General features: G+C 37.7%; 1 protein-coding gene across 4 annotated transcripts in view; it reads left to right on the forward strand.

The window, feature by feature from the left end:
- The window catches only part of CDK8 (cyclin dependent kinase 8), a 68,774-nt gene extending 43,810 nt beyond the window's left edge, over window positions 1–24,964 (forward strand). For 2 of the 4 annotated variants that reach the window (XM_059838782.1, XM_059838784.1), the window contains exons 5-13: window positions 7,023–7,080; window positions 9,841–9,972; window positions 11,811–11,954; window positions 13,935–14,004; window positions 15,043–15,115; window positions 17,361–17,458; window positions 18,810–18,888; window positions 19,008–19,166; window positions 23,730–24,964. In XM_059838782.1, coding sequence (XP_059694765.1) covers window positions 7,023–7,080; window positions 9,841–9,972; window positions 11,811–11,954; window positions 13,935–14,004; window positions 15,043–15,115; window positions 17,361–17,458; window positions 18,810–18,888; window positions 19,008–19,166; window positions 23,730–23,855 — 939 coding nt within the window. In that variant the 3' untranslated portion in view covers window positions 23,856–24,964. The remainder of the gene's footprint in view (window positions 1–7,022; window positions 7,081–9,840; window positions 9,973–11,810; window positions 11,955–13,934; window positions 14,005–15,042; window positions 15,116–17,360; window positions 17,459–18,809; window positions 18,889–19,007; window positions 19,167–23,729) is intronic. The other 2 variants (XM_059838783.1, XM_059838785.1) reach the window with 2 other exon arrangements.
- The last annotated feature ends 1,219 nt before the right edge of the window (window positions 24,965–26,183 follow it).

Raw genomic sequence — 26,183 nt, forward strand, 5'->3', positions numbered from 1 at the left:
ACAGAGCAAAAGTAGTACTGGGTTTTTATTACACATTTAAAATCCTTACTTGTGAGGCAGAACTTAGAATTTAAAAGGGAGATGGAATTATATTTAGGATAACATAGTACCTAAAAACTGGTTTCAGAGCATGCTCTTCCCTTGCATTTGATCCTGCTCTGATGTGTCCGCAGCATCCAGAGTCATTCTAACCTATGGACAGAGTAATTGCTCTAGAGTAGTTTTGCTCTAGCAAAACCCACAGGAAATAGATTTCTTCATGTTCATTTTAATGTATTAATTTTGTTATTACACTTTTGAATAAGGTGTTAATGATATTTGCTGTGGTAGATTTTCCTGCTGTAATAATATTTTTGCTTATGATATCCACCTTTCCTTGCTTTGAGGCTTAGTACAGAAAGTCATGCCCTGCTGCTTGTGCTGACATTTCTAGGGAGTGAAAGAGTTGGCCTGAAAAGAGTAATTAAATTTTTTATTCAGCTTGAATTCAGTTCCAGTGAAAGTGAGAAAAGTCTGTGTATTAGGCAGTGTGCAAGCTTTTAATAAGTTGCAGTGCCCCAAGTTGGCAGTAACTGAGTGACAGCATTGAAAGAAAATTTTTGGAGTGTGTTCAGAGCCTAAAAACATAGTAGTGAGACTAACAGCTTTCATCAAGCTGAAACAGAGATAAAATATGGTTGATGGTAACTAGCAGAAGGCCCTCTTGGCATAGATACAGCATCCCTCTATTTTCTATCCTCTCCAAATACTTCCTGTACTTTTAAAATTTTTGGACATGTGTGCTTTGATAATTTAGGAGTTTGTTTTTGTTTGGCTGTTACTGGTAATTTTAATGGCTCTTAGTTTTAAAGACAATTTTATTTAGATGCTCAATTTATTTATTTTAAAGAACTCTGGGATGTTCTTTATAAGAAGATAATGAACAGGAAGTATTACATTAAAACAGTCTTTCTTAATTTTGCAGTGTGTTTTACCATTTATGTGTTCTGTAATCAGAATATCTTAATGTTCAGTATTAATACATGTTATGGAGCCGTTGTTTTCACCAGTGTTTGTAGTAGTCTTTTGATTATAATATATTTTAAAGCCCCAATCAGTTGCACAAGAAAATGAACATCTTTGAATTCAAGGAAAGCAATTAACTTCAGAAAAGTGCTGATACTCTCATTTGAATAAGGTTATATTGTCACTGCTGTTGTGCTAGAGTACTATTTAGTGTTGAAGTAGTCAGTTTTGTTAAAGTGGAAAGAAAATGGGATTATTTTGGAATGAAAATGAAATTATTTTCTCTAACTTTAAACTGATCCAAAAGGACAGTTGCAGTCCCTAAGAATGCAATAAAGGAACATACCACCTTGATAATAAGGAAATATTTTGATGTAGGTTATGACTGCTTGAAGATCAACAAGGTTGTTAGAGATGTGCCAGAAGAAGCATAAACATTGACTCTTTTGTGGGTCACAGACCTTGAGATGGGGTGTGAATTTTGCAAGCAAAGCTGAAGGGTAGTAGGTTTTGCTGCACAGCTTTTCTTGTCAGAGGACATGACTGGGAAGTGATAAACCACATCAGCATATTATAATTTCTACCACTGTGCCACAAAAGTGCTCTTCTGAGCAGGCTGCAGCTTGCTAAGCCCTTGCAGTTGTCTTTCAAAACCTTTTTGATTTTTTTCTTCTCAGCAAGACATTTTTAACTTACTTGTGTTTCATGCTTCACAGGCACTTTTTCACGTATAGCTGCAGAAGTTCTTTTGTGGTTTTGTATGATTCTGGGGTTGTGTTTTTAAATATATATTGTTTAATATAGATTGTAATTCCTATATTATTTAGTATGATACTTTGAAGTCTAAAATATAAAGAAGTCATTCACTATAAGTCATAATAGAATTATTGGTGATGTCATAGTTGCAAAATAATTTAGGATAAAAGCCCTTTGTCTAGTATTGTTCTTTTAAAGTTAACCTGCTCTTTTTATTAAAATTGAAAACCAGTATTACGTTCTTATAAATTATCATGGCTCATCACAGGTGGAAATGGATGGCATGGCCAGTTCTGTAAACTGGTCCCACAGCCAGTAAGGATGTACAAATACCAGCAGTTAACAAATATCACTGGTGTGACTCACCCCATCATTCTGAATCCTCTAGAGAGTAATGTTTTAGGAGCCCAACTCTGTAAGTATTGGATCATCCAAATGAAAATTGGTTAGGATTATACTAAAACCTTATTAAAAGGTGCATTAAATAGGAGGTGTAAAGAGTATGAGTCTCTTCATTAGTATACATAGAAATATTGCAAACAGTTAATAATGTGGTTGGGGAGGAGGTAGCATTGACATTATAATACCATAGTAGGTAATTCAAAGGAGTTTAGATTACTCACTGATACCTGTGTTTAAAATCAGTCTTTGAAAACTGGTGATTTCAGAAACAGACTAGTAGCAAAACCTGTGTGGAATAATAGTTCCTGCAGACTGGTTTGATGCCTAAAGTACTAAGTATCAAAAATTGCAATGGCTAAGCTGTCTAAAAATGCCCAGTTCTTTCCTTACTGCTTTGGTGAGTAAAGCTTAGTGAAAGGAGGGCCTAACACCAAAATACTTTTCCAGGAGCATGGGACAATGTCCTAAGATTTCCAGATACCTTGTATACAAATATGGAATAAATAATCATCTCCTTCCCCTATCAATAACTTCTTCTGAGCAGCAGGAATGATGTTTTTTTCTTCTTTGTCACATCTCATCATGACATAGACTGGTATAATTTTCATTTTGTTTGCATTTTTGTCTTCAAGACAGCAATTCAGATAAGTTCTGAAGTCTAGTTTCCCCTCTGTGAAAGACCACAAACATTTTCAGTATATGTTAAGAAGCAGTATGTGACTGCAATGTTTGTTCATAGTAGTAGTCCTGCCAAAAAGATAAGAAGAAAATGCAGGTCTGGTAACCTTAACATGCATCAATAGCCTAATGCAGTGAGGCAGGATACCATACTGGGATCATACAGAGTGGAAGATGCTGTGCAAGGCATGTAAAATAATCTCTCCACTGCATTTAGCATTAGTGAAGCCTCAGCCGGAGCAGTGTGTCAGTTGGAGCACTGGAGTTCAAAGAAATGGGTGGCCCAAGGCAGAACAGCTAGAGGAAATCAGCAGGAATAAGCATAGATCCAGAAACAAAAAATAGCCTACTGGGAAACACAGGGCAGGAGAGAGCTTTAGGTTTTTTTAATCTAGGTAATAGGACTGAAGAGAAATGTTTGTCCCAGGAAGTGTTGGAAGTTCTTGCAGTGAAGGAGTGGTTGTCTGTGCCTTCTGCTAACGAAGAAGAGAAGAGGCAAGGGGACTAACCTTGTCTGTTATGTTAGAAGGAAAGGAACAACACTGAAATTGAGAAGAGTCAAAGAGAGAAGATTGCATGGGAATTGTGCAGCCTTCATCACCAGAGACTTCATGATCAGAGTGAACATGAGCAGTATTGTGTGAGACCAGGCAGATGGGTAAAGGTGACTGTCTCAAGTTCTTCACAGATCTATGAACCTCTTCTGGTTTTTACCTCCCTTGGTTAAAATTAGCCTGCTTTTTTGAATTTCTTTTTGCACTTCGCAAATAATTGTTAAATTAGAAGTAAAGATATATCAGTGGGGATCTTTATTGTCTTTTCAGCAGTAATAGTGATTAGATACACAAGATGAGAATTTGTCCAGGAATCATAAGGTGAAGTCCCACAAAGCCAAATATAGGACAAGATAAGATTTAGTGCTATGCCATGGTCACAAGGTCATTCTTTCATGAGAATGAGTTCTCCCCCTGCTGCTGAGGTGGATTTGGGAGGAGAAGGGTGATTTTTCTTGAATTTAGTTCTGTGAATTGCCAGACACTTTTGTTGGTCTCTGAAATATTCAGCTGTACATCACTGCATGGCTCTTTGCATTTGGTTTAGGATCATAACAGGTTTCTCATTTGCATTTGTCTGGCATGCACAGATTATTTTACTGAATGGCAAAAGTAATTATGCCTTTATTAGTACAAAAATTAGGAACTTCAGTTGGTAATTTGTAGTTATAAAAAAAATATAGCTGCTTTGAAGTAGAGTATTTTCAGAATACAGTATAGGAATTGGTAAAGGATTTTGCTTCCCTTGCTCAGCCCAAGCAATTTGAATAAGCAGTTTCAACTTCAATTTTCTCTGGATAATTGGAATTAAACTGAAAATTAACAAATTAAACTAATGCTTATCCAGATTTCTCCCTTCTGTTTCTAATGACTGATTATTTTTCTTTGCAAATGAATTTCTAATGTGTAATGAGTTACCCAAAGAGACAAATCTTGGGACTTGTTCAGGGTTTTTTTCCTTCAGATAGTGGACTCAATTAAAAGATGCGTAACAATAATTCCTGACACATGTATTCACTTTTGTTAGTGGACTTCAGTGTTTTTCAGGGATTATTCAAAATGCATAGTATTTAGGTATATCAGTACCATCCCTATACTGATTTCTAGTAGACATCCCCCTATTAAATTTAAGTTGAATGGTCTTGTTTGGAAAATTTTTTGAACAAAAAATGTTGTTCCAGTCTCTGCATACAATGATTTTAGAAATGGAAACCTCGAGAATAAGACATCTAATTTATCTTTTTTTTTAAACTGCGACATATTTTTACAGTGATGTGACTACATAAATATTTTTGTCTGTAGGAAAAATCCTGTGTTCCAAACAGAGCTGTTTCAGTGAAGGACTTGTAACTTTAGAAAAAGGTGAACTGAATATTCCAGACCAACTGAGGGTTCTTTTTTGTTTTGCAGCTTTAGAGTACTCCTACACAGATTTCTAAAATGTCTCTATTGTTAAGTATGTTCTGTAACTTCTGAAATTTGAGTGTGAGTCAAGCTGTTGATACTTGCTTTGCTGACTAGTCCTGTCTTACTGTGCTTTCTCATCTCTACCTGCCTTGACCTTAGGATAGGAGATCTTTGGTGCAGGAATTGTTATCCAGTGCTGTGCTGATTAGTCATTTGGTATAATACAGTCTTTGTGTGAATAGGACTTCTTGTCCTTACCAAAATCCAAACAGTAAAATATTTTAAGGTAAAAATATCATGAGGCTGTTAAAAGCATTTTTGTAGAGTATTATCTACCTGTGAACTTGCAGGGGGGGGAAATGGTACTTTATGTATTATATATCTGAAAAATTCTAATGCCTGTTTAATGTATTGTTAACTCTAATGAAAACATCATAATTAGACATGTAGCTTAACACCCCATATATATTGAAGCTGCTTTTGTAAAAGACATGGATTTGTTCTTTGAGTCCCAGTGTAGCAATAGAAAGATTTCTTTGGTGAAATAATGTGTTTTCATACCTAGCAGATTGAATTGCCGTAAAGTTCAGCACTAACTAAAGATGTATGCTGTTTGTTTATTTCTAGGACTTTTGTAGAGGTAATCTAAATGGAATGCTTTGAGAACTGTGTGCCCACATTCTGCATTTTTTAATGTTGAAGCAGTACTTATCTGGGGTGTATGCCTTTATTTAAAAAATAGCAAAAGGGGGTGGTGGTGGTGGTGTGGGGAACACTTTCTTCAGGAAATCACAGAGCTAATACAGTACAAGCTGGATCTGTTGTTCTTGCTCTTGGAAAGACAATTAAGTATATCTCACCTTTTTTGACCACATTTTTGATAAGATCTTTTGTCCTTAACCTGTTCTCAGAAATGCCACACCTCAGATTCTTTTTACATATTTTGTCCAAGGATTGTAGAGTTTCAGAAATCCATTTTGCAGCCTTTCATAAACAACAGTAATTTAATTTTTCTATGAAAATTTTTGCTCGAGAACTAAATTTTTTTCTACCTTGTTTTTACATAATAGCAATTACTTCTAGGTTGATATTGTATTGTGGTCTTCTGTTTCTTTGCATGTGTGTTTACATTAGAGCCTGATAGATTCGGAAGGCTTGAGAATGTCCTAGAATGTCTTTAGAAAATCACACAAAGATACTAGGATTTATTATGTTAACTTTTAGGTGGTCTGAGCTGCTTTGCTCAGGCGCTCTTCAGATCAATTTAAACTGGAAAAGCAAAGCAAGAGCTGTAACTCAGCCTTATTACAATATTACAAGTTACAACCAAATAGGCATCCCTGTTTGGTCCAGGATTTACAGAACAAATGGGTATCTCAATCACTCCATTTGAGAGCAAGTCTGGCATTCATTATCAGCTTTAGTTGTGAGGTTCTTTCCTTTTTTCCCACCAAATAAGGTGGGTTTCATTATATAAACTGTGTTTGGAGTTGAGGAATCCTGTGACTACAGATGCTGAGAATGGATTATGAAAAACAGGACAGCAGAAAATAGAGGATTATGAAGTAAGTTAACATGTTCCTAACCAGCCAAACTCTAGCTCAGTTCTTTAACTTGCCTCCATGGTAAAAGAAACAAAGGAAAGACAGAAGCATAACATAAAGGCAGTGCTTTCCAGTTTTGCAGCTGTGTGAATTGGTAAACACTTGTAAATAGGAAGAATTTAGATGAGTGTTCTCTCCAATATCAAGTGATATGTTTCATCTGTATCTCACTTGTGTATTTTTATGTGCAATGTGTCTGCAAATGGGCCTAATAATCCTGGGCAAAGCTGGCTGTAGAGCTGGTTTCCCATCCCTGTGGTTGGGGTGGGGGGCAGCAGTGGGACTGCCTCCCGCTGGAAGGATCTAGGGCAATTTGGGTAGAAATGCCAGCAGCTCGGTGGCTGCCAGCTTGTGCGCATTGAGGACAGACACCAGGGTGTCAGTAGGGAATGTGCTTCTGGAGCACAGCAATGCCCAGAAGAAACATGAGGAAGATGCAGTCAGGGAGAGCCTGTGTCTGGGTCCTTGCACAGCGTTACTGTGACAGAGAAACTTGTCATTTTTATTAAGCAAAGTTGGTTTAAAACTGACAAAACAAAGCTTAATTAACTTTTCAGAGACTAATGTTTAGGTTTATCGTGGTATATGTATTGTATATTTATTTTTTTTTCCACAGAAACCTGCTAATATTTTAGTTATGGGTGAAGGTCCTGAGCGAGGAAGAGTAAAAATTGGTATGTTTATATCTTTGATAAGTCCCAGTGTAGCATTTAAGTTAGAATGTTCTGAAGGTGCAGTTGTATCCACCTAAAGTAGTCACTGTAATACCAGTATGTGCCTGGGCACATTGTCTAAATGCTGTTTTCTGAGTGACTGGCTTCATCATATTAACCCCATGTACCAGTTCTGACAATGAAATGCAGTAGCCTCATCAATAAAAAGTGGAAAATGTCATTATATTTTGCTTAAGTGGGTGTTTGTGTGGGGTGGGGCATTTTGATGTGGGGTTAAAGATGACAACTAGCTAGGAGGAAAGGAGGAGAAAGAAATGGGATTTTAAAATTTCCTCCATTTACTTCTAATGCCATGACATCTTGCTGCTGTTTATAAAAATCTAAATAGGGAACTACTCATTGCCAGAAACCTTAAATCTTATAATGGAATCCAAGATGGCATTCAAACTACAAAATATTTTTGAAGGAGTAGGCAGGTCTCTTGGAGATGAACACGAGGGATCTTAAAAGTGCAGAAACCACAGAAGTCCATCCAAAATATTTAGTAAGAGCTAATAGCTAATGCTAAATGCCCAGCCTGGGGTGTACCAGGTTAGAAAGGACCCAACACTTCCACACTATTGTAACATTTTCTGGTGGGAGTTAGTATTTGCAGTGAGAGAATGATTTCTAGAAGTTCAATTGTTTTAAACTAAATACATAAATAAAAATTAACAGTAGTCTAAAAATAATAAACTGTACCAGGCTGTGCATTATCATGGCAATGCTACTAATGCACAGCCTGCTTACATTTGTTTCAATAATACAACCCCATTTGGAGGGGTTTTTTAAAGCTAGTTCATCTTTTTCACTTCCATCTGGCTTTCTTTTGCGAGATTACTCTTCTGCATTGTTGCTCTGTTCTCTTACTGTTTTGTTGATCTGACCTATATTGTTAGTCACTTGTAGAATGATTCAGGGTAGGATTTTCTGGGAGCGTTCAGTGCTGCCCTAGGCCTTCCCTTGTCCTTTGGAATTCAGGGAGCGATGGGCCAGGGTTGAATGCTTCTGTAGATCCTACTCTGAAAGTTTTTAATGCCTTTCTCAGCTTTTAAGGTTGGCAGTAGGGATTGAGGTCTGCATAGAAAACAGGTACAGCATGGACAACAGAAGGGAACATTTCTTCATATTACTTTACTCTTCATGGAGGGTTTCTTCCAAAACAGAGCACGTAGGTCATCCTCTGGACTCACTTTCGACAGTGGTGGTAATATTGGCTGTACACAACTACTTGTTAGTAATTGCACATAGACCACCCATTTATTTCTTAATTGATAGTTTTGAATTATAATATATTATAATTTGAGAATAACTTTGTAAACAACTAAATTAAGTCAGACTCTGTTAATGGACAGGTGAAAGATTCTGTATTGGGCCACCAGTCCTCTGAGCCATCCATTCCCAGCAGGGAAAGAGGGAGGGGAACCTTGGATTTTGAAGTGTGTTACAAAATGTAGAAATTTTTTTGCTTATTATCTTAAGATTGCCACAGCAGTAAAAGAATGGAGAAGTTATACACTTACCAAGGGCTTCCACTTTTCCAGTGTAACTAATTTTTCTAAAAAATACATAACTGGTATTTAACTTAAAATAATTTTATAGGCTTCTTGTGTTACTTGGGGTCATAAATTCACTTTCTGCCAACAATTTTCCTTATTATTCATAGTTATTAGAGACTTGACCAATTTTGAGTAATTGATATTTTAATGTAGAAAACTGTAAAATGTTTCTCTTTTTAAATGCATTAAAGCAATCATAAATAGGAATGCATATGAAAAAATAATTAAGGATTGTGTAGTCAAGTTAGAGACCGATATTTACGCTGCAGTATTCCCTCATTGAGCTATATAGCATGTAGGTCCTTTTCCCTCAGGGTAGCTACTCATCTCATTTCATTCAAGTCTTTCTCAGCATATGAGTATCCCTTCATGAGAGGGTCACTCTGTCTTGGGATTTGGGGGTTGGTGGGTCAGGAAAGCAATTTGATGGGAGAAACTGTATATTTTAGTCTCTGCCCATTTTTTCCTGTATGACTTATATTTACTTGTTCAGACAACTTTCTAGGCAGTTGTACATTACAAATGCTAGAAAGCAGTATTTAATGATATAATGCCCACAACCAAAATTTTAAAATCATAGCCCGAATGGTATTCAGCACTGATCTGTTGATATTGGAAATGCATCTTGATAGAAAATCAGCAGGGAGGCAGATGCTGTAGGCTTAGGTGCTGTTTTTGTGTGAAGGAAATCTTGCCACAGCTAACTTCATGAAGAGGGAGATTTTGTCATGTTACACGTATGTATTATAAATCATTCTAACCTGTGCAGAATCTGCATTTTGCTTGCTTTAAAAATTGCTGCTTTGTTAAAAACATCCTGTAATAATGGGAGTATTTTACCAGAGAACATCAGGTAAAATGAGTCAGGATTTACCAGTGTCCTGAGGAGTTGATGCACTTCTTCAGAACAATGGTTAATTCATTGTTGTAAATGACTCATGTTAGTAATGATTTATAATGATATACTCCATAGGTGATGCCATCCAGTATCTCTACAGAAAGAAAATCTGCTCAGAGAGTTCATATTTGCTGCAGTCTGCCTTTGCATTTTATTTAGGAGTGATGATAGTGCTAATGAGTAAACTCAATCAGTTTGTTTAAAAAAAAAAAGAAATTGTTGGTTTCCCTCAAATTTTAAAGCTTCTCTCTTTGAATTTTGCAGCTGACATGGGCTTTGCCCGATTATTTAATTCACCTCTGAAGCCTTTAGCAGACTTGGATCCAGTAGTTGTAACCTTCTGGTATCGAGCTCCAGAGTTGCTTCTTGGAGCAAGGCATTATACCAAAGCAATTGGTAAGTAAATTGGACAAAAATGTACTGTTTTGTTCTTTATGTAAACTGTACCCAAATATTAAAGCTTTGGTGAATTGTTCAAATGACAGTAGCTGAGTTTAAGGTATGTTCCTTGTTTCTTGAAGAAACATTATTCTTTGACAAATGAATTAGTTTACTGGGGTCTCAGGCTATATGTAGAAATGAAATATATCGCTGGGTTTTATCTCCAAATGCCCTGCAATGCAATCTAAGTTTGTGGCTTTCACACAGGACTTTCATAAATGCGGTTAGAGGCTATAAAAATATGGAACCATCTTTGAACTGCTAGTAGAATCCATATTAGGATGACTGTGAGGCGCAGTGCATTAAATTTATTGCAGAGGTTATTACCCAGTGTAATAAAGATATGAAATTAAGAATGTACAGAATGGAGAATATAGTGGCTGCACTGAAGGTAAAATGTAAAATTAAGCTGCATTTTAGCCTCTCTGTCTTTTTCAAAGACAGATGACTGATGGCCAGAGCTTTTGTGGACTGTGTAACGGGAACAGCCCAGCAGCAAACTGGAGGGAGATTAGATTCACTTTTACTGCATTGATCAGCTTACTATGGAAGGGAGGGAGACTGTAGGGAAAAGCACTGGGAAGGTTTTCTCTTGCTGCCTGATTTAAAAGATGTGTTAAAGGCTGGCAACCAATTCTGGGAGCACATAACTTCCCTAGCAGCTACTCCACTTTGCACAGATGTGGAGATTGAGTTCTCAGGAAGACTTTCAGGTTACAGAAACAACACAGTATGCTGATGTACAATCTCTTTTTGTTTCATTTTTTTTAAAGATCCTGTCTGTGTTTCTGTCAGCAATGCTAATGTTTATGCCTTAAATGTATTCTTGTTTACTTTTCTGTTAATACTGTGTTTCTTTTATAGGCCAGATACATTTTTATATTTTTTTTTCAAACTGCCTAATTTGTTGTATTTGCATGTTCCCTCACTTTACTGCTGTTTCTTCTGATTGGCAGCATGTGAAACTGCATGGGCAGTCATAGCCTTTCGTGCATAGTTTTTTCAGTGTAGATAAAAAGTTTCTGTGTAACAAAACTGAGTAATGGAGTTTTGCTGTTTGCATTTTTTGCTTTTGTCCTTGTTTATGACCTCGTTCATTCAAGGCTCAGTGTAGCACCACTTTGAGTTAAAAACTGTGTTTGTATATACTAGAAAAGAATTGAGAAAACACCTGGGAAGATTCAGGAGATCTGGTTATTAGATAGGAAAGCAACAGTGAAAAGAGAAAAGTTGTGGGGTTTGGGTTTTTTTTTAATGAATGTTGTGGAAAAGTTGTGAGGTATGTGGGCTTGTAGCAACTTGCATGTTACTCTCTTTCAAGGTATTATTTGGTTTGTACCAACACCAGTCCTTTTCAGCTTATATTTTTGGGGTCATTTACTACTTAAACTTGGCTGATTAGCAATTGCTCGTTTCTTGTTCAGGACAGTGTGGCACTGAAAGGGCAAGGTGCTGGTTGGCTTTTCTTTCTTTGTGTTTAGCATGTTGACCATTGCCCCAATACTTTCCTTCACTTTTTTCTTAACCAGAATAATTTTTTTACAATGTTAAATGGTAACTACACTTCAAAAACCCCACACAAACTTGTATGCTATTCTCTGAGCTCCTGTGTAGTTTCTGAATTGGGTACCTCCATTCAAAGCTAAAAGAAAAATTTGAGAAAGTATTGCACTTCTACAATAGAATCTTGACCTTATCTCTGATAAGCTAAACACTAACATTCTAACCTCATCCAGATGGTTTTGGAAAGATTCATTTGTTGTTCTTTTTATTTCTGTTCTCCTTTTTTAAAGATATTTGGGCCATAGGGTGTATATTTGCAGAGCTGCTAACATCAGAGCCAATATTCCATTGTCGACAAGAAGATATCAAAACTAGTAATCCTTATCACCATGACCAGCTGGACAGAATATTCAATGTAATGGGATTTCCTGCAGGTACATACTGTATTTTTTATCACTGCTCTTCAAAGAAAGATATCCATATTGCTTTCTTTGCATATGAAGGTGGCAGCTGATCAAAGCAGCAAAGCTGTTCAAACACAATCTTTATTTCATGAGTTATAAATCTAGAATCCAATGGTCAAATTAGGTATTTTCTCTTTTATTGATGATAGGATTATCTTTGTGTATACATGTACCTATGCTTTATTATTTTAAAAGATTGTAGTTAATGCTGGGTGATTAAAAATGAGAAGGAATATTTCTACATTGCTTCAGTACTGATTATTGATTTGCAAGGTGACTGATGATTTATGAAACCACGCAAAAATATTTATATATTTAGTGAATATTATGCATTTGTTTAGCTCATGCCAAATTAAACGTAGCATTTGGAAGTAATGGAGGGTATTGATTTTTTTTTTTTTCCACCTGGTGGAAAGCTGGTGGTATAGAAAAAATTTCTTTATTCTAAACAGGAAGAAAGAACTGATTGTATGAACCAAAACAAATTACAGTGAGGATATCACTTGTTGCATTTTCCCCTGAGTGTTGGTCATACTTTGTTTTTATGCAGGCTGCCTTGCTTCTTCAGTTAATACTTTGTCTTCTAGTGTTCACATGATTGCAAGAGTCAGAGTAACAGGGGCCTTATTTTTGCTTTTTGTTTATCTTTCTCTTCACTGCTTGTGTTCCCTGCTCCACTATTAATTGTCTGGGTTGTTTTTTTTTCCTGAACTTGCCTCTTCCTTTCACATGACTTTTGTGGTCTATATGTTTGTGGTGGTTCTAGAATTTTGTTATTAAACATGCTCTTATTTTTGCTTTTGTGTTTTTTTGTGTGTATGTGCTTAATTGCTTCTGTACTGCTGTGTGAGATTCACGGAAATGTTGCCTTTGCATATTATCTCCTTAGTTTTGCTTCTTCAAGCAATACTGTCCCCTTCTGCTTTTGACCTAGAATTTTACCCTTTTATACTTTTCTTAGTTCGTTTGGGTTTTACATTGGTTCTGTATAGCTTATGTAAGTAGATCATACTCTCATTTTGGTTTTCTCCTTGGATTAATGAATCCTTTCTAATGGTCTGTGTTTGACCTTTGGAGTTCTTTGGTTTTTATCAAGAAATGCTTTTCATTCAACTGCAGCAATTTTTTTGCATTTTAATTGACACTTGCCATATCTGAAATAGTTTCCCATGTCTGTGGGATAGGAAAGAGGAGAATATTTTGATTAAGTAATAATTAAATATTTATATCTTATTTATTTATTCAACGCTTTTAAACTCAGTGTTCTGCAGTAGTAGATCAGACTTAGTAAAGATTTGAATTGAACCAGATTAATTGCCCACAGAGCCTTTTCAAGAGTTGGATCTGAAGACGTTTGAGGCTAGGTGGTAGTGAGTTTTTTGTTTTATTTTAAAATCCATTTTGGTCTTGGTCTACATTGAGGTGAATTATTCTTCATTTTGAGTGTCCAAGCTTTACTTTTTCTTAACTTTTTGTTTAATAACAGTATATCTTACTTTGCTGAAGTAGCTCTGGGCAGTTTCCTGTAACTAAAAGTGCTGTCAGAACAGCCAGTCCCTTAGAAGGAGACAGGGTTTGCTGGAGTCCTGTGTATTCCTGTCCTGAGATCACAGCTGTGTCTAAATAAATTAAATGAACAGTCCTGAAGAGTTCAAGCACAAGGCCTGATGTGTTTTTTCTTCAGCATTGTTTAGTGGCCACTGTAGCTGGCATCTTTTTTTCAAGTTCTTGAGTTAATCAGCGCACACTGCTGGAACCTCTTAGGTGTTGGTATGATTTATTGTGAAGAGATGATGAAGGAGTAGGAGCTAGGGAGTAAAAAGACGTAAGTAACTACAAGATGAGAGTAGTAGAATTTAAAAAAAACAAATATCAAGGCTGTGGAGATACTGGGAAATGTTTTGTTTTACTCAGAGAGAAAGGGAAAAAATAACTAATACTGCTTTGCAGATAAAGATTGGGAAGACATAAAAAAGATGCCAGAACATTCAACCTTAATGAAAGATTTCCGGAGGAACACGTAAGTCTGGGTTGAGCTTTCTTAATATAGCATATTTTATATCTCTTTCCTACACTAAATTTCTTGAAGTTTGAGTTGTTTTATATGTAGATGCTGAACAAGGACTGTGAAATTGTTATGACTTAGATTGTGAGAAATGAAAAATAAAGTTGTTTCTGGTGATGAACTTAGCCTGTTGAGGTGGTGTGGATCAGAAGAGTAGCCAGAGGCTGTAAAGGGTAAGGTGGCAGCTGTGAAACAGGTGATGCCAGTAAGACCCCATGCAGCTCTGAAGTTTGCAAAGCACAGTGTGTCAAAGCACAGCTGTTCCCGAATCTGTGGTACTGGCAGTGATTTTCTGTAATAGCTGCTTAAAAGGGTCTGGTAACCTTATACCATTTCCAGCAAACTGTGGGTATAATTGTCAGGTTTGGTGTCTAGGGTAGCTTACAGTGACTAAAGAAGAAAATGCCCTTCAGCTTTGCTGTCGCATTGCCACAGGCTAATACCTGCACTTAAAATGCCACCCCATTGCCTGATTTCTCTGCTGAGGCGTTTGGGGCTGTATAGTTACATGTATTTCTTGCGTCTGCCATGTTATTGAAACCATTTAGGAACCTTTTTTTTGAGCTTCTCTTAAAAAAAAAGTAAATAACATGAATGTTCTTGTAGTAATCTGTAGGTTGCAGGAGAGCATTCAGATGAGCTTATTATATATCTTCACTGTCATGAGAAATACACAGAATCAAACGTCATGGTAGTAAAATTGCTACCAGGCAGTTTATATCTAGTTGATAGTTTGCTGTCTGCACACTCTGGGTTAAAAGTGTGCTTTTTGTCTGGGTATGATACGCTTTTATAAGGATGTGAGGGAGACATGCCTTTCTGCAGTTGTCATTTTTAAGCAATCTCTGGTGTTGATGGTTGTGGTTTTTCCCTGCTTATTGGATTTGCAGGGAGACTAAACTGTTCTTATTAATATGTTTTGTGGCTACCAAGAAAACTTTGCAGTATCAATGATTTGCATACTAGAAATATCACTTCCATTTCCTTTTCTAGGTATACCAACTGCAGCCTTATCAAATATATGGAAAAACACAAAGTTAAACCAGATAGTAAGGCATTCCACTTGGTAAGTTCCTGCAGACATAAAAAATCCCGTGTATATGTTACAGTTGTTTCAAATAAGAGTTGAGCTAGTGTTAAGTCCACCGTAACCAAATTTATTTATGAAGTTAGGAATAACTGATACTCTGCAATCTGAAAATTGCAAAATCGCTTTTTCTTCTCAATTGATGAAATATCTTCTCACATTGGTGAAATGATTCTGAGTGTCATTCACTTGATTAGGTTAAGTATCAAGTAATTTTGAAGTTTTTGTTCTTAAGTCATGTTATAGTTGTGTTACCCTGTAGTTAATTTGCAGTGTTGCTGCAATCCTTAGTCATTTTGCTGCTTTTCATGCTTTCAGTAGCTTACTTTTACTTTGAAAAATCCCTATATGCCCGATTTTTTTTTTTTTTTTTTTGATCATCCATATGATTGCTTTGGTTGATGAGATATGAAGTTTACTGCATTTTGATGAGATATGAAGTTTACTGCATTTTTATTGTCATTGAGTCAGGTGATCTTTACATCAAGCAGTTTTTAAAATAGAAAATATTTGTAACAATATGTAGAATGTTCACTTCTGTGTGGCATCTGTGCAAGGGGGCAGAACCAAAGTTTTGATCCTCTGGGTGGATAATGGTTGCATCATCATTTTGATTTTTTTGTATGGCTGATCATGATCAAGACTTGTCATCATGTAATGGACAGCTCTAGAATCCAGTCACCACAAATGATGCTAGTATTTTGCAGTGCCTTTTATTAATGTTTTTCAGTGTGTTGGCTGTTCTTTGTCATGTTTTGCCTTTTCCTTTTCTGGCTCTTGGCAGTGTTTTTTGAGAGAGTAAGAGTTAGCTTGTTCAACATGCTATTCTGTGAAAACTTCATATAGACTCAGAGAGCTGTGAGTTCTTGTGGATGATGGGAAACACAAAACTGGATTGATGGTGGTAATTCATAGTTATCAAGTTCTTAACCATGCTGTCAGAACTGAAGGCTGAGGAGGGAAATGTGCTTTCTCAACCTCAGCTTTTGAAGTATGGAGATTTGCATTGCAGTTATGAATTTCTCCTAGTGAAAGGAGATGACCAGTTCAGAGTTAGATCATGACACTGGATCTTCTTAAAAAGGTGAATGTATGAATCCTATAAAAAGCATGAGTAGGAAATGTAAATTAATTTTATTTACATATGTAATTTCTTGTTAAAAAATACCCACTGCAGGTTAAAAGTGAAGCATTTGTTTTAAAGTCTTTGACAATATGTCATGGTGTAGTTTTGCTTTGGACACTGTTGTATTGTTGAAACATGAAAACTCACTGTTTTTTCTGTGTGGTATCTGAAGGTTATCTCCTGTTGCTTGCCCAGCACAGCTGTATTCCACACAGCTGCTATGGTGGATGGAGAGAAGTATATGTACACCAGACTTTTTGAGTAAAAACCATGTAGTTTAAGAATGCATCACTGCAGCTCATCACTAGAGCTAAATAAAATAGTTAAGGTCTGGTGTTCTTAGTTCACAAGGCCTCATCTGGGGTCCTGTGTCCAGAGGGGGGCTATAAAGGTGATCAGAGGTCTGGAGCACCTCTCAAGACAGGCTGAGAGAGCAGGGCTTGTTCAGCCTGGAGAAGAGAGAGTTCCCACGAGACCTTATAATACCTTTCAGTACTTGGAAGGGGGTCTCCAGAAAAGCTGGAGAGGAACATTTTTTTTGATAGAACAAGAGGTAATGGCTTTCTAATGAAAGAAGGTAGATTTAGATTGGATATTTATTTATATTTATTCAGAGAGTGATGAGGCACTGGAACATGTTGCACAAAGTTCAGGATGCCCCATCATTGGAAGTGTTCAAGGTCAGGCTGGACAGGGCTCTGAGTAACCTGGTCGAGTTAAAGGTGTCCCTGCCCATGGCAGGGGGCTGGACTAACTGGCCTCAAAAGGGCCCTTCCAACCCAAATTATTTTGTGATTAAAGGTGCTAGTACATTGTGGAAATTTTTTGAATGGTTTTGATAGAACACTTGTGACTGGAACTGAGTGTCCTGGGCTTTGCAAGTGAAAATAGGTGACCTTTGATAGGAAATGAAGTTACTATTTAATGGAGTTACTATTTTAACAGGGGAGAAGAATGTGGTTATGCCATTTAGGGTCAGGCTGAGTTCAGACACATTTGTATCATCTTAACTTTCAGGAACACAGTGAAGTTTCTATAAATGGTTTTGGTAATATAAAGGTGTTTTTCTTTGTTTTCTTTTTTTTTTTTTCTTTTCAGCTTCAGAAATTGCTCACTATGGATCCAATAAAGAGAATAACCTCAGAACAGGCTATGCAGGATCCTTACTTCTTGGAAGATCCTCTTCCCACGTCTGAGTAAGTGATCAGTTTATTAACCTATCAGTGCATTCAGAGATACTTTAGAACTGTGCTTTCTCTCTTACTCTCTAAGTATGTTTGTGAATATTGAGCTAAATACTGTCTAACAACCAAAGAAAGCTATAACCACTAAAATGCCATTCGTGGTTTTTAAAATTAAGTAGCATTTTTATTAATCTCTTGCTTTATGGAACTTTGATCCTATTAGTTGCAGCACTAATCTTGTTACTCACTGACAGGTTGATTATGCGTGCTACAGATCTTGGTAGACAACTGCTAAGTGCCGGCAGGTCCGCTTCTCTGCCTCAGAATGCCAGATGACAGTCTCTAATTAGTTTACATTTTTGTCTCAGCCTTTGTTGTAAATTCACTGGGTGGGGAAAGTCAAGTCTGTGTCTCTGTGCTGTCATCCTTAACAACTTAAATCCATTTTCTGTAGACACTCCTCTTTTTTGTTTGCACAGGCGGATTTACAAAAGGGAGAAAATTTATGGACAGTGAATGATTTCATTAAAAATTAAGCCCTTCTTCCAAAAGGCTAGCCAGAGAGCATGACTGTACACCCTTTTAGGAAAGCTATTAGTACATCCTGTCTATGATTCTCTACCCTAATGTAGAGAAGAATTTATAAAATATGTATACTTATAAGGAATTAATTAAAAATGAAATTATTTCACTAAAGCCTGCTAGATTATTTATAGCATTTCCTGAACTGTCTCTGTGATTTAAAGTCATGCGAATGATTGGCTGTTGCAGAAACTGCTTTTAGGATAGTGTTTGGCTTTTTTCTCAAGTTTTGGTTGACATTTTAATGTGAATACATAATAAGTATTGCTAACAGGTGTACAGAGACTTTATAATAAATACTGATGAAGGGCAGGTAAATATTAGCTTGCACTAGAAGCAGCAAATCCATGTGGACTGTGAGGTATGAGTTGATAGGTGAAATTTCTAGTTACTTTTAAACTTTTTTCTGGGTGATTTTTTTTATAGTCACTGAAGTTTCCAGGCATGTTTTTAGTTAGTCTTGAGACTGAATCACACAATAGCTGTAAGTGAGATAGCTCTTTGTGCCCTTGTAGATACCTAACATGTGATGGACCTTTCTAACCAACAGAAAAATTACTGGGAGCTTAAGTTGTTGTATAAGAGAGAAATGAACATTAAAATCAAATGTGAATATGTTTTTGCAAAGTTTAGAATATGGTGATAGGGAAAACTTCTCCCTTACTTACAGGTATTAAATGATGGCTTAGGCAGCTTGAAACGATCATGGGTAAAGTGTGAATCTTACAGGTCTAACCCTTCTGTTCTAAAACAGTGATAAATAGACTTTTTTGGGGGACAGTGTTTTTGCAGGTTGTCAAATCCCTTACCCAAAACGAGAATTTTTAACAGAAGAAGAACCAGATGATAAAGGAGACAAAGTAAGTACTAGAAGAACAGTATCATCATGTTTCACTGGCTTTTACACTATTTCCTGATTTTATGTTATTTCATGTACTGCTTTTGAGTTGAAATTTTTCTTTGTGTTTAAACAATTGAGAAGAACCAGCAGCAGCAGCAGGGCAATAACCATACTAATGGAACTGGTCATCCAGGGAACCAAGACAACAGTCACACACAGGGACCCCCACTGAAAAAAGTGAGAGTTGTTCCTCCTACCACTACCTCAGGTGGACTTATTATGACCTCAGACTATCAGGTATTTTGTTTTATTCACATATTGTGTATTTGCTTTTCATGTTTCGAACAGTGTTTCTTCAAACTAAAAAAGTAATTTTGTAAATGTCACTGTATTAACTGTTACTTTTTGGCATATTTTGATTTTTTTTTTCAGATTCATTTAGTTGATGATTTGTTGATATCCTGATGTTCTTTAGGTTAGCAGTAAGAGAATTAGGATCAGACATTATTAGAGTTACTAATAATTCCCTTCATATTAGGGAATGCTAATGGTTATGGACCAGGAGCCTGTTATGCTGTGTTCTGTATCACCTAAAAATGCCATTTCTTGCTTGAACAAACCTGCAGTGGTAGGAGGCAGAGGATCTTGAAGTAAAAAAGCTGTGAAATAAGAATCTGAACAAGTGTTTTAGTTGGGTTAATGGATGTGGAAACAGTATTTTGGATGACAAAGATGTGGCATGATGCTGTCATAATCTCTTTTGAAGATCAAGGGAGATTCCAGGTTGAGTAAGCCAAATATTGCAGATCTGAAGACGGGTGAGGTGGTGGCAGTCAATGAGTGAGGAAGATGAGGAGGCGCATTGGGAAAAAGCACTTGAGGAAAACATGAAAACTGTGTTCTGGCCTTCCTGCATTTGAGCTTGTGGTCAGACATTAGGAAATCAGAGCCTGGAGTAGAAGAATATCTTTGATATCCCAGCAAATGATACCTGAGTCTTTGGGTTTGGATAAGGCTGCTACTGGAGATGGGGGAGAAGAGAGTTAATGACAGAACCTTTAGTTAATACAAGCTTAGAAGTTACAAAAGAGGAGCAGGGAGGACTTAGATGATACACAGGAGTAGTTAGAGAACAGCAGATTTTAGCAAGCCTAGGGAATAGGGGATTTCAAGAAGAGACATGCTGCTGGAAGTGTTAGCCTGCAAGAACTAACCATTGCATACTGGTTCACATGGAATGCACAGTACAGGTGGCCAGACAGTCTTGGATGAAATCGAAAGATGGGGGAGTTAGAAAGTACTGGCAGTGTTTTCAGTTAAAGGTTGATACCTAAATGTGAGACCCTGATAATGGAAACCCACTTAGCTGGGCTTACAGTCGCTTGCAAAACCTAGGGAGAGTTAAAAAACAGAGTCAGTAAAGCTGCTGCTGTCAACTTGCCTTTCAGTTTGATACAGCTTCTCCATGAACCACCAATGGGCTTTGAAATCTTGCGTTTCAGAGTTTGTTCCTGAGAGTACCAGATAGCCTCAGAAGCTGCCTGGGGGCATTGCCTTCATCCTTACCTAAATCTATGTACTCTCGGCATTGGCCAAAACTTGAAAGTACTACAAAAATGTAAAGTAGGATCATTTTCAGGAGCTTTATTGTGATATCCTTCATATAATGCCCAAGTGCCTTTGTTCAGTTTATCCCAGGGCATCAATAACGCGTCAGTTTACAAGTCATTTTCCTTGAACAATATACATTTTTAGAGCCGTTTGAGACAGTGGTGAGCCTTAACTATAGTTTTGCAGGGTGGGGTGCCTCTAAGTATAAATGTCATCTTTCTTTTAGTAGGATTATCCATCACAGGCACTCTTACAGGAGTGTCATCCCTTTCAATCTGGCAAGCTGCAGTCAATTGCTGTTTTGGCCTTTTAATTGGCTCTTTCTTCCACTTCTTAAAAAACACACAGAGCAGAAGGCAAATGCAGCTGTAACTTTCATAATCTTGCCCTCGGGTGGAGTCACACATCTAAGGAGGTTGATTCAGAGGTTCTGTGTACTGTGTCAGGGAGCCCCATTTACATGCCCTATTTACATGCCCTTCACCTCATTTTGCTGCTGCATTTGTGGCATTTTGAACAAACTTCAGCTGCAGTTCTTTGAGCCAGAGCTGAGGTTTGCTGGCTGACAAGTCAGAGGAATCAAATTGCTTGGCCAGAGTTGGCATTGGTTTGTTTTCAGTTCATGCTCATCAGAATTTTTGTACTCGCAGATATCCATCCTGGGATTACAGCTGGGGGCAGCCCTTGTTGACAAATACAATTTCAGAATACTTTTCCTTTAAGATAATGATAACTGCTGCTTTTCATTCTCAGGGGCTCTTAATGGTAACTTGACTACTCCTGACCAATCTTTCTGCTGTCTCTCTAGGAGGGAAAATACCTGGTTTTCAAAAAATATATCCTTTTCCCCCTGGCCTTGCAAAGAGACAGTCAGTAGTTTTGTTTGATTAAAGTGACTGGAAAACATGATAATCAAAGAGAGGAGACCTGAACTTGCCAGCACTAGAACAAAAGCAGTTAAGAGTTTCCAACTGATGGTCTCAGGTCTCCCTGAAAAAAATTCCTCACATTTTTTGCTTCTGATCCAGCAGCTTGAGGAGAGGGAAAACAAACATTACAATACAGCCCTCTGTTTTAATCAAACACCTGTTCCTTTGTTCTTCATTTGATTTGCTCAAATTCCCCATATAAAGCTTGTGAAGAAGGATTGCCATCTCCTGGAGAAGGCACACTAAGACAGTTTCTGCATTCACTCAGAACTCGAGTTACTCTCTGCAGGGCACATTGACCTCATATCCTTTTCTGCCATGCATAAAAATAGTAGACACATGGCACACAAGACTTGCCTCCTTGCTTAAATTTGCAGTGTGACACTCCCAAAGGCAATGTGATTAAGCAGGCTGGAGCAATTCCACTACTCTGAGCTTTTGCTTGGAATACCATTCTGGGTGCTTAATGGTATTTAGAAAGGATTGGATATTTACTTTTTTTCTTAAACAAAAGCCGTTTGTTACTCTGGGTGTCATGAAGGAATCTGATTTTTCATTGCCTCTGCCTTAAGATCTATTTTAGAAGTCAGGATGCAGGGAGTATTTTACAACTGAAATGAGTGGTCAGTTTTAAATGGTAAAACTTGTGATGGTTTCCTACGCACAGGAGCCACACATGGGCAACCCTAATGTTCAAGACTTTTGCTCTTTGAAGTACATCCTGTATTTGTAACATGGAGAAGGGTGACCCAGAGCTGTGACCCTTCTGTTGATGAGTGACTTAGTCCTTCTCTCAAAGCTGAAGGCAAATGTCAACAAAGTTCAATCACTGTGCTAAGGGTGTGGATCAGCAATGCTGGTTTGTTCCCACTCATATTTAGTGCTGGTCCAGCCATTTCTCCACGTTTTCTCTAGAGATGTTAGCTCAGTCCTGTGAGTGTGTGTTAACAAGTAGAGCATGCTTTTTTATTTCTGCCATCATCTCAGCTTCCTGGGTATAGCTTCTGTTCTAAATGGTGTACAGGAAAAAATTGGGGTTTTTGTTTTATGTTGTGACTTAATATTTTACTTTCTCAGGGTGTTGGTTCACCACAGTTTTTTCCAATTCAGGTCTCAGTAGCAATGCCCTAGTCCTGGAATAGTTACTTCATAGAAGTTTCCAGACCTCTTCTAGAGGCAGCTTTTCCTAAAAAACGTAATATGTCCTGTTATATCTAGAATTCAGAAGCTACACAGTTTCTAAATGCTACAAAGTTCGTGAGGACATGTAAATCATAATGAGAATGTAAACCAGCACAGTAATGTACTGAAATTGTGTTAATTTAATGGAATGCTAAATGCTACTAAGTGGTCAGATACTTACTGAAATTCTCACGGGCAGTCCTTCATTCCTTTATAACACGTGATCAATAAATAATAACTTTTAGGTTAAAACTGCAGTAGGCAGTTCCTGGTTTATGGAGAGCTTCTTGCAATGATGAATGCTCCACTCAAATAATTGTGGGAATGCTGGTTGAAAGGGGCCTCTGGAAGCCATCTAGCCAAGTCTCCCACTTGGAGCAGGGCTGTAGCTAGTTCTGACTCACTCAGGTTAGCATGGCTTTGTTAGGCTGAGTGTTAAAAAACCTTCATAGAGAGAGAGCCCTCACAGACTCTGTGGGCAGGTTCTTCCAGTGCTGTACTGGCTCCTTAAGTGGTCCCTCCTCCAGTGTCCCACCTGAGCCTCCCAGGCCACAATCTAAGGGCATTTTTGCCTGAAATATCTGGTTCCACTGAGGAACATCACTGTTGTCTTTAAGGCTGCTGATAGATGACACCTTATCCCAGTCACAGTGCTCTCAGCCTGTACTCCTAGGTCACACAGAAGGGTAGCAAGTATATCCCCTATATGTGAAAATCTCCAGAATAAGGGAGAGTGGCTCATCAACAGTAAGATGCCTCACCTGGACCTCCACTCCAGCCTACCTTCCTGCTAGGAGAAGGGAGCAAGTGGAGAAGACCACTGCCATGAGTGGTGGTAGCCCAGCATCACGTGCAGGTGCACAGTAGCCATCTGGAGGGTTGGCTGGAGGTTTGACTGTGATGGGTGAAGATTCCCATTAGGGTGGATAGCAGAAGGCTGGCAGCTCTTACTTTCTAATCAGGTATTCTGATGTCTGTTACCTGCTGTAATCAGAGTAAGTGGAACAAAGCCTGGAAGTGCAGCTGCTTTGAGACTGTGTGTGCTGGGTGCCTCTTGAAGAAAGGAGTCAGTAGGTGAAATTGTCTCGCCATGTCCGTGTTACGAAGGGCTGTGTGTCTGTGCTTTCCCCCCCTGCAGCGTTCCAACCCCCATGCTGCCTACCCCAACCCTGGACCAAGCACATCGCAGCCACAGAGCAGCATGGGATACTCAGCTACCTCCCAGCAGCCGCCGCAGTACTCGCACCAGACGCACCGGTACTGAGCTGCACCCGGTGCCGGCGATGCGCTGCGTGCCAGGAGCCCGCCTTGGGCCACAGAATGTACTGTACAACCACACCTCCCACCTGTCCGACCGCCACGGGGCCGGGGGCCCCCACCTTGTACCTGGTTTTGGGGTTAGACTTGAAAAGAAAGTGCTAGCACGGTTTGTGTTGTGGATATGCTACTTCTGTAGTTTACTTGACATGGTTCAGACTGACCGATGCATTTTTTTCAGTGACAGTCTGTAGCAGGTGAAGCTGTGAAATGTGCTAGGGGCAAGCATTTTTGTTGTCGTATGTGGTGAATTCTCTTGATGTAACAACTTCATCTGACCAATAGTACACGACATCTTTGAACTGGTACTTGAAGCATACAGTATATGTTACCCATGGCAAAAAAGCAAACTAACCGTAACTCTGAGACAGTTTTGATAGACATTTATTTTTAGTGACTTTTGTGGGTTGGTTCATTTTCCAGCTAGATCGATGTTTTATGACCGACATGATTGCTACGATGAGATTTTTTTAAGAACATGGAAGCGTTTGCATTTTTTTCCAGCAATTACAAGCATCCCAAAGATTTATTTCCAACATAAGTTTTTGTTTTTGTTTTGAATTCTATGACTTGACTGGTATTAAAGCTGCTATTTGATAGTAAAATAAGTATGTTGTCATTGATATAAACATGTTTGGTTCAGCAAACCAACTGAAATGATTGTCATAGACAGTGTTTTATTTTTTTCCTGTTGGTGTTAATGATTTGTGAGCATGCTTTGGGATTAAAAAAGCATGAATGATATTTCCTAAAAAGGTGCGGCATCCATTCAGATATTTTGTCATGATTTTTGAGAACCAGCTTGGTGTAGTGGATTTTAAATTTTGTTCAGTTATTTTATTTTTTTTTTTAACGTTCGCACGTTGTTTAGGGGTGCCATTCCTACTGCAGAGGAACAAGATGTTAGGAGAGCCTTAGAATTTATGAGGAAAAACTTACATACAATGTACTGTATCAAACTATTTTACATGAATGACACAAGTATTCTGAGTAAAAAAAATCAAACATTGTTAAAACAAGGTGTTATGTAATAAATTTATTTTTCATAAATCTGCATATGACCATTGCCTGTATTTCTTTTTATCACTGAAAACCCCCTGCTCCTCCATCCATACATCTATATCTGGTTGTGTCCTGAGAAGCAAAATTCAGCAGGAATTTATCTTGCAAGGCAGGCTTCCAGTAACTGGTGAGAAGGATAATTTTTCCTTTAAACAGCAGAAAAAAAAATGCATTACTGTTGTTCTTTTCATGTAGCTGATCAGCTGGAGATACTCTAAAAGTCAGTTTATTACTAGCCACATTTCCTAGATCAGACAGTTCCTTTTCATCTACAAAATCCAGAAGCATTCCTGTCTGGATTTTCTTCTGACATTTCTGTAGCTCATTCTTATTTTGGTGGGTAATACCACGCCATAATTTTGACATAAATATATGCAATACACCCATGATATTTTTCTGCAGGTGCTTCATGTAGTGTGAAGATCAACTGGTGTGATTCATCCAAATGCACTGAGATGCCCATGGGGGGCAAAACAAAAACCAAATCGTTAGCCTGCCTGAAAGGCAAACCATGTTTGAAGCGAAGATAGACTGCTTGACTGGATGGACTACAGGCTCAAGTATTCAGGAGGTTTAAAACTAAAGAAGAAAATCTGAGTGCAGAATTTATACTGCTTTTATGATCCTGTATGATGACCTCTTAATTTTGACATAAAAGGTGTCAAAATCTGTCAATCTGTCTTTCCTTGGTTTCTGGAACAAATTAATGTATAGGTGGGAGTGCCTTAAACTTTTTGGTTTGCTTTTCAAGTGAAAGCATTTTCAGTTTTTATTCTTAATTTATATATAGGTTTTAAGCTTGCCCATTCAGTATTGTCCAGACTGTTCCCAAGTACTCAGATGGTGCCAAGAGTAACTTTTTTTTTTTTGCTAAAGTGCTGTTGGCCCAGATTTTTTTTTCCTATTGATGTATATTCATATTAATGCATAATAGATCATATTATTCATGTAATAGCAGACTTTATTTGATACTACTATATTGTGATGTCTGCATTTGAAAAGTAGCAGGCTTGCTTCAATTTCATTTTTGCAAAAGGAAATGCATCCAGTTGACAAAAGGTGCTCTTGCCATTAGTTTATGCTTTAATTTAATTTTCTCATTAAGAATGTATTTGAGATAAAGATGCAGCTTATCAAATAATTATAAAACTAAATTATATTCTGCATTTAGTTTTGAATAGCCTGCTACTCTCAATTTCGTTCACTTGTGTTC

Source organism: Haemorhous mexicanus, chromosome 2 (genome assembly GCF_027477595.1).
Source record: "Haemorhous mexicanus isolate bHaeMex1 chromosome 2, bHaeMex1.pri, whole genome shotgun sequence".
Taxonomy (NCBI): domain Eukaryota; kingdom Metazoa; phylum Chordata; class Aves; order Passeriformes; family Fringillidae; genus Haemorhous; species Haemorhous mexicanus.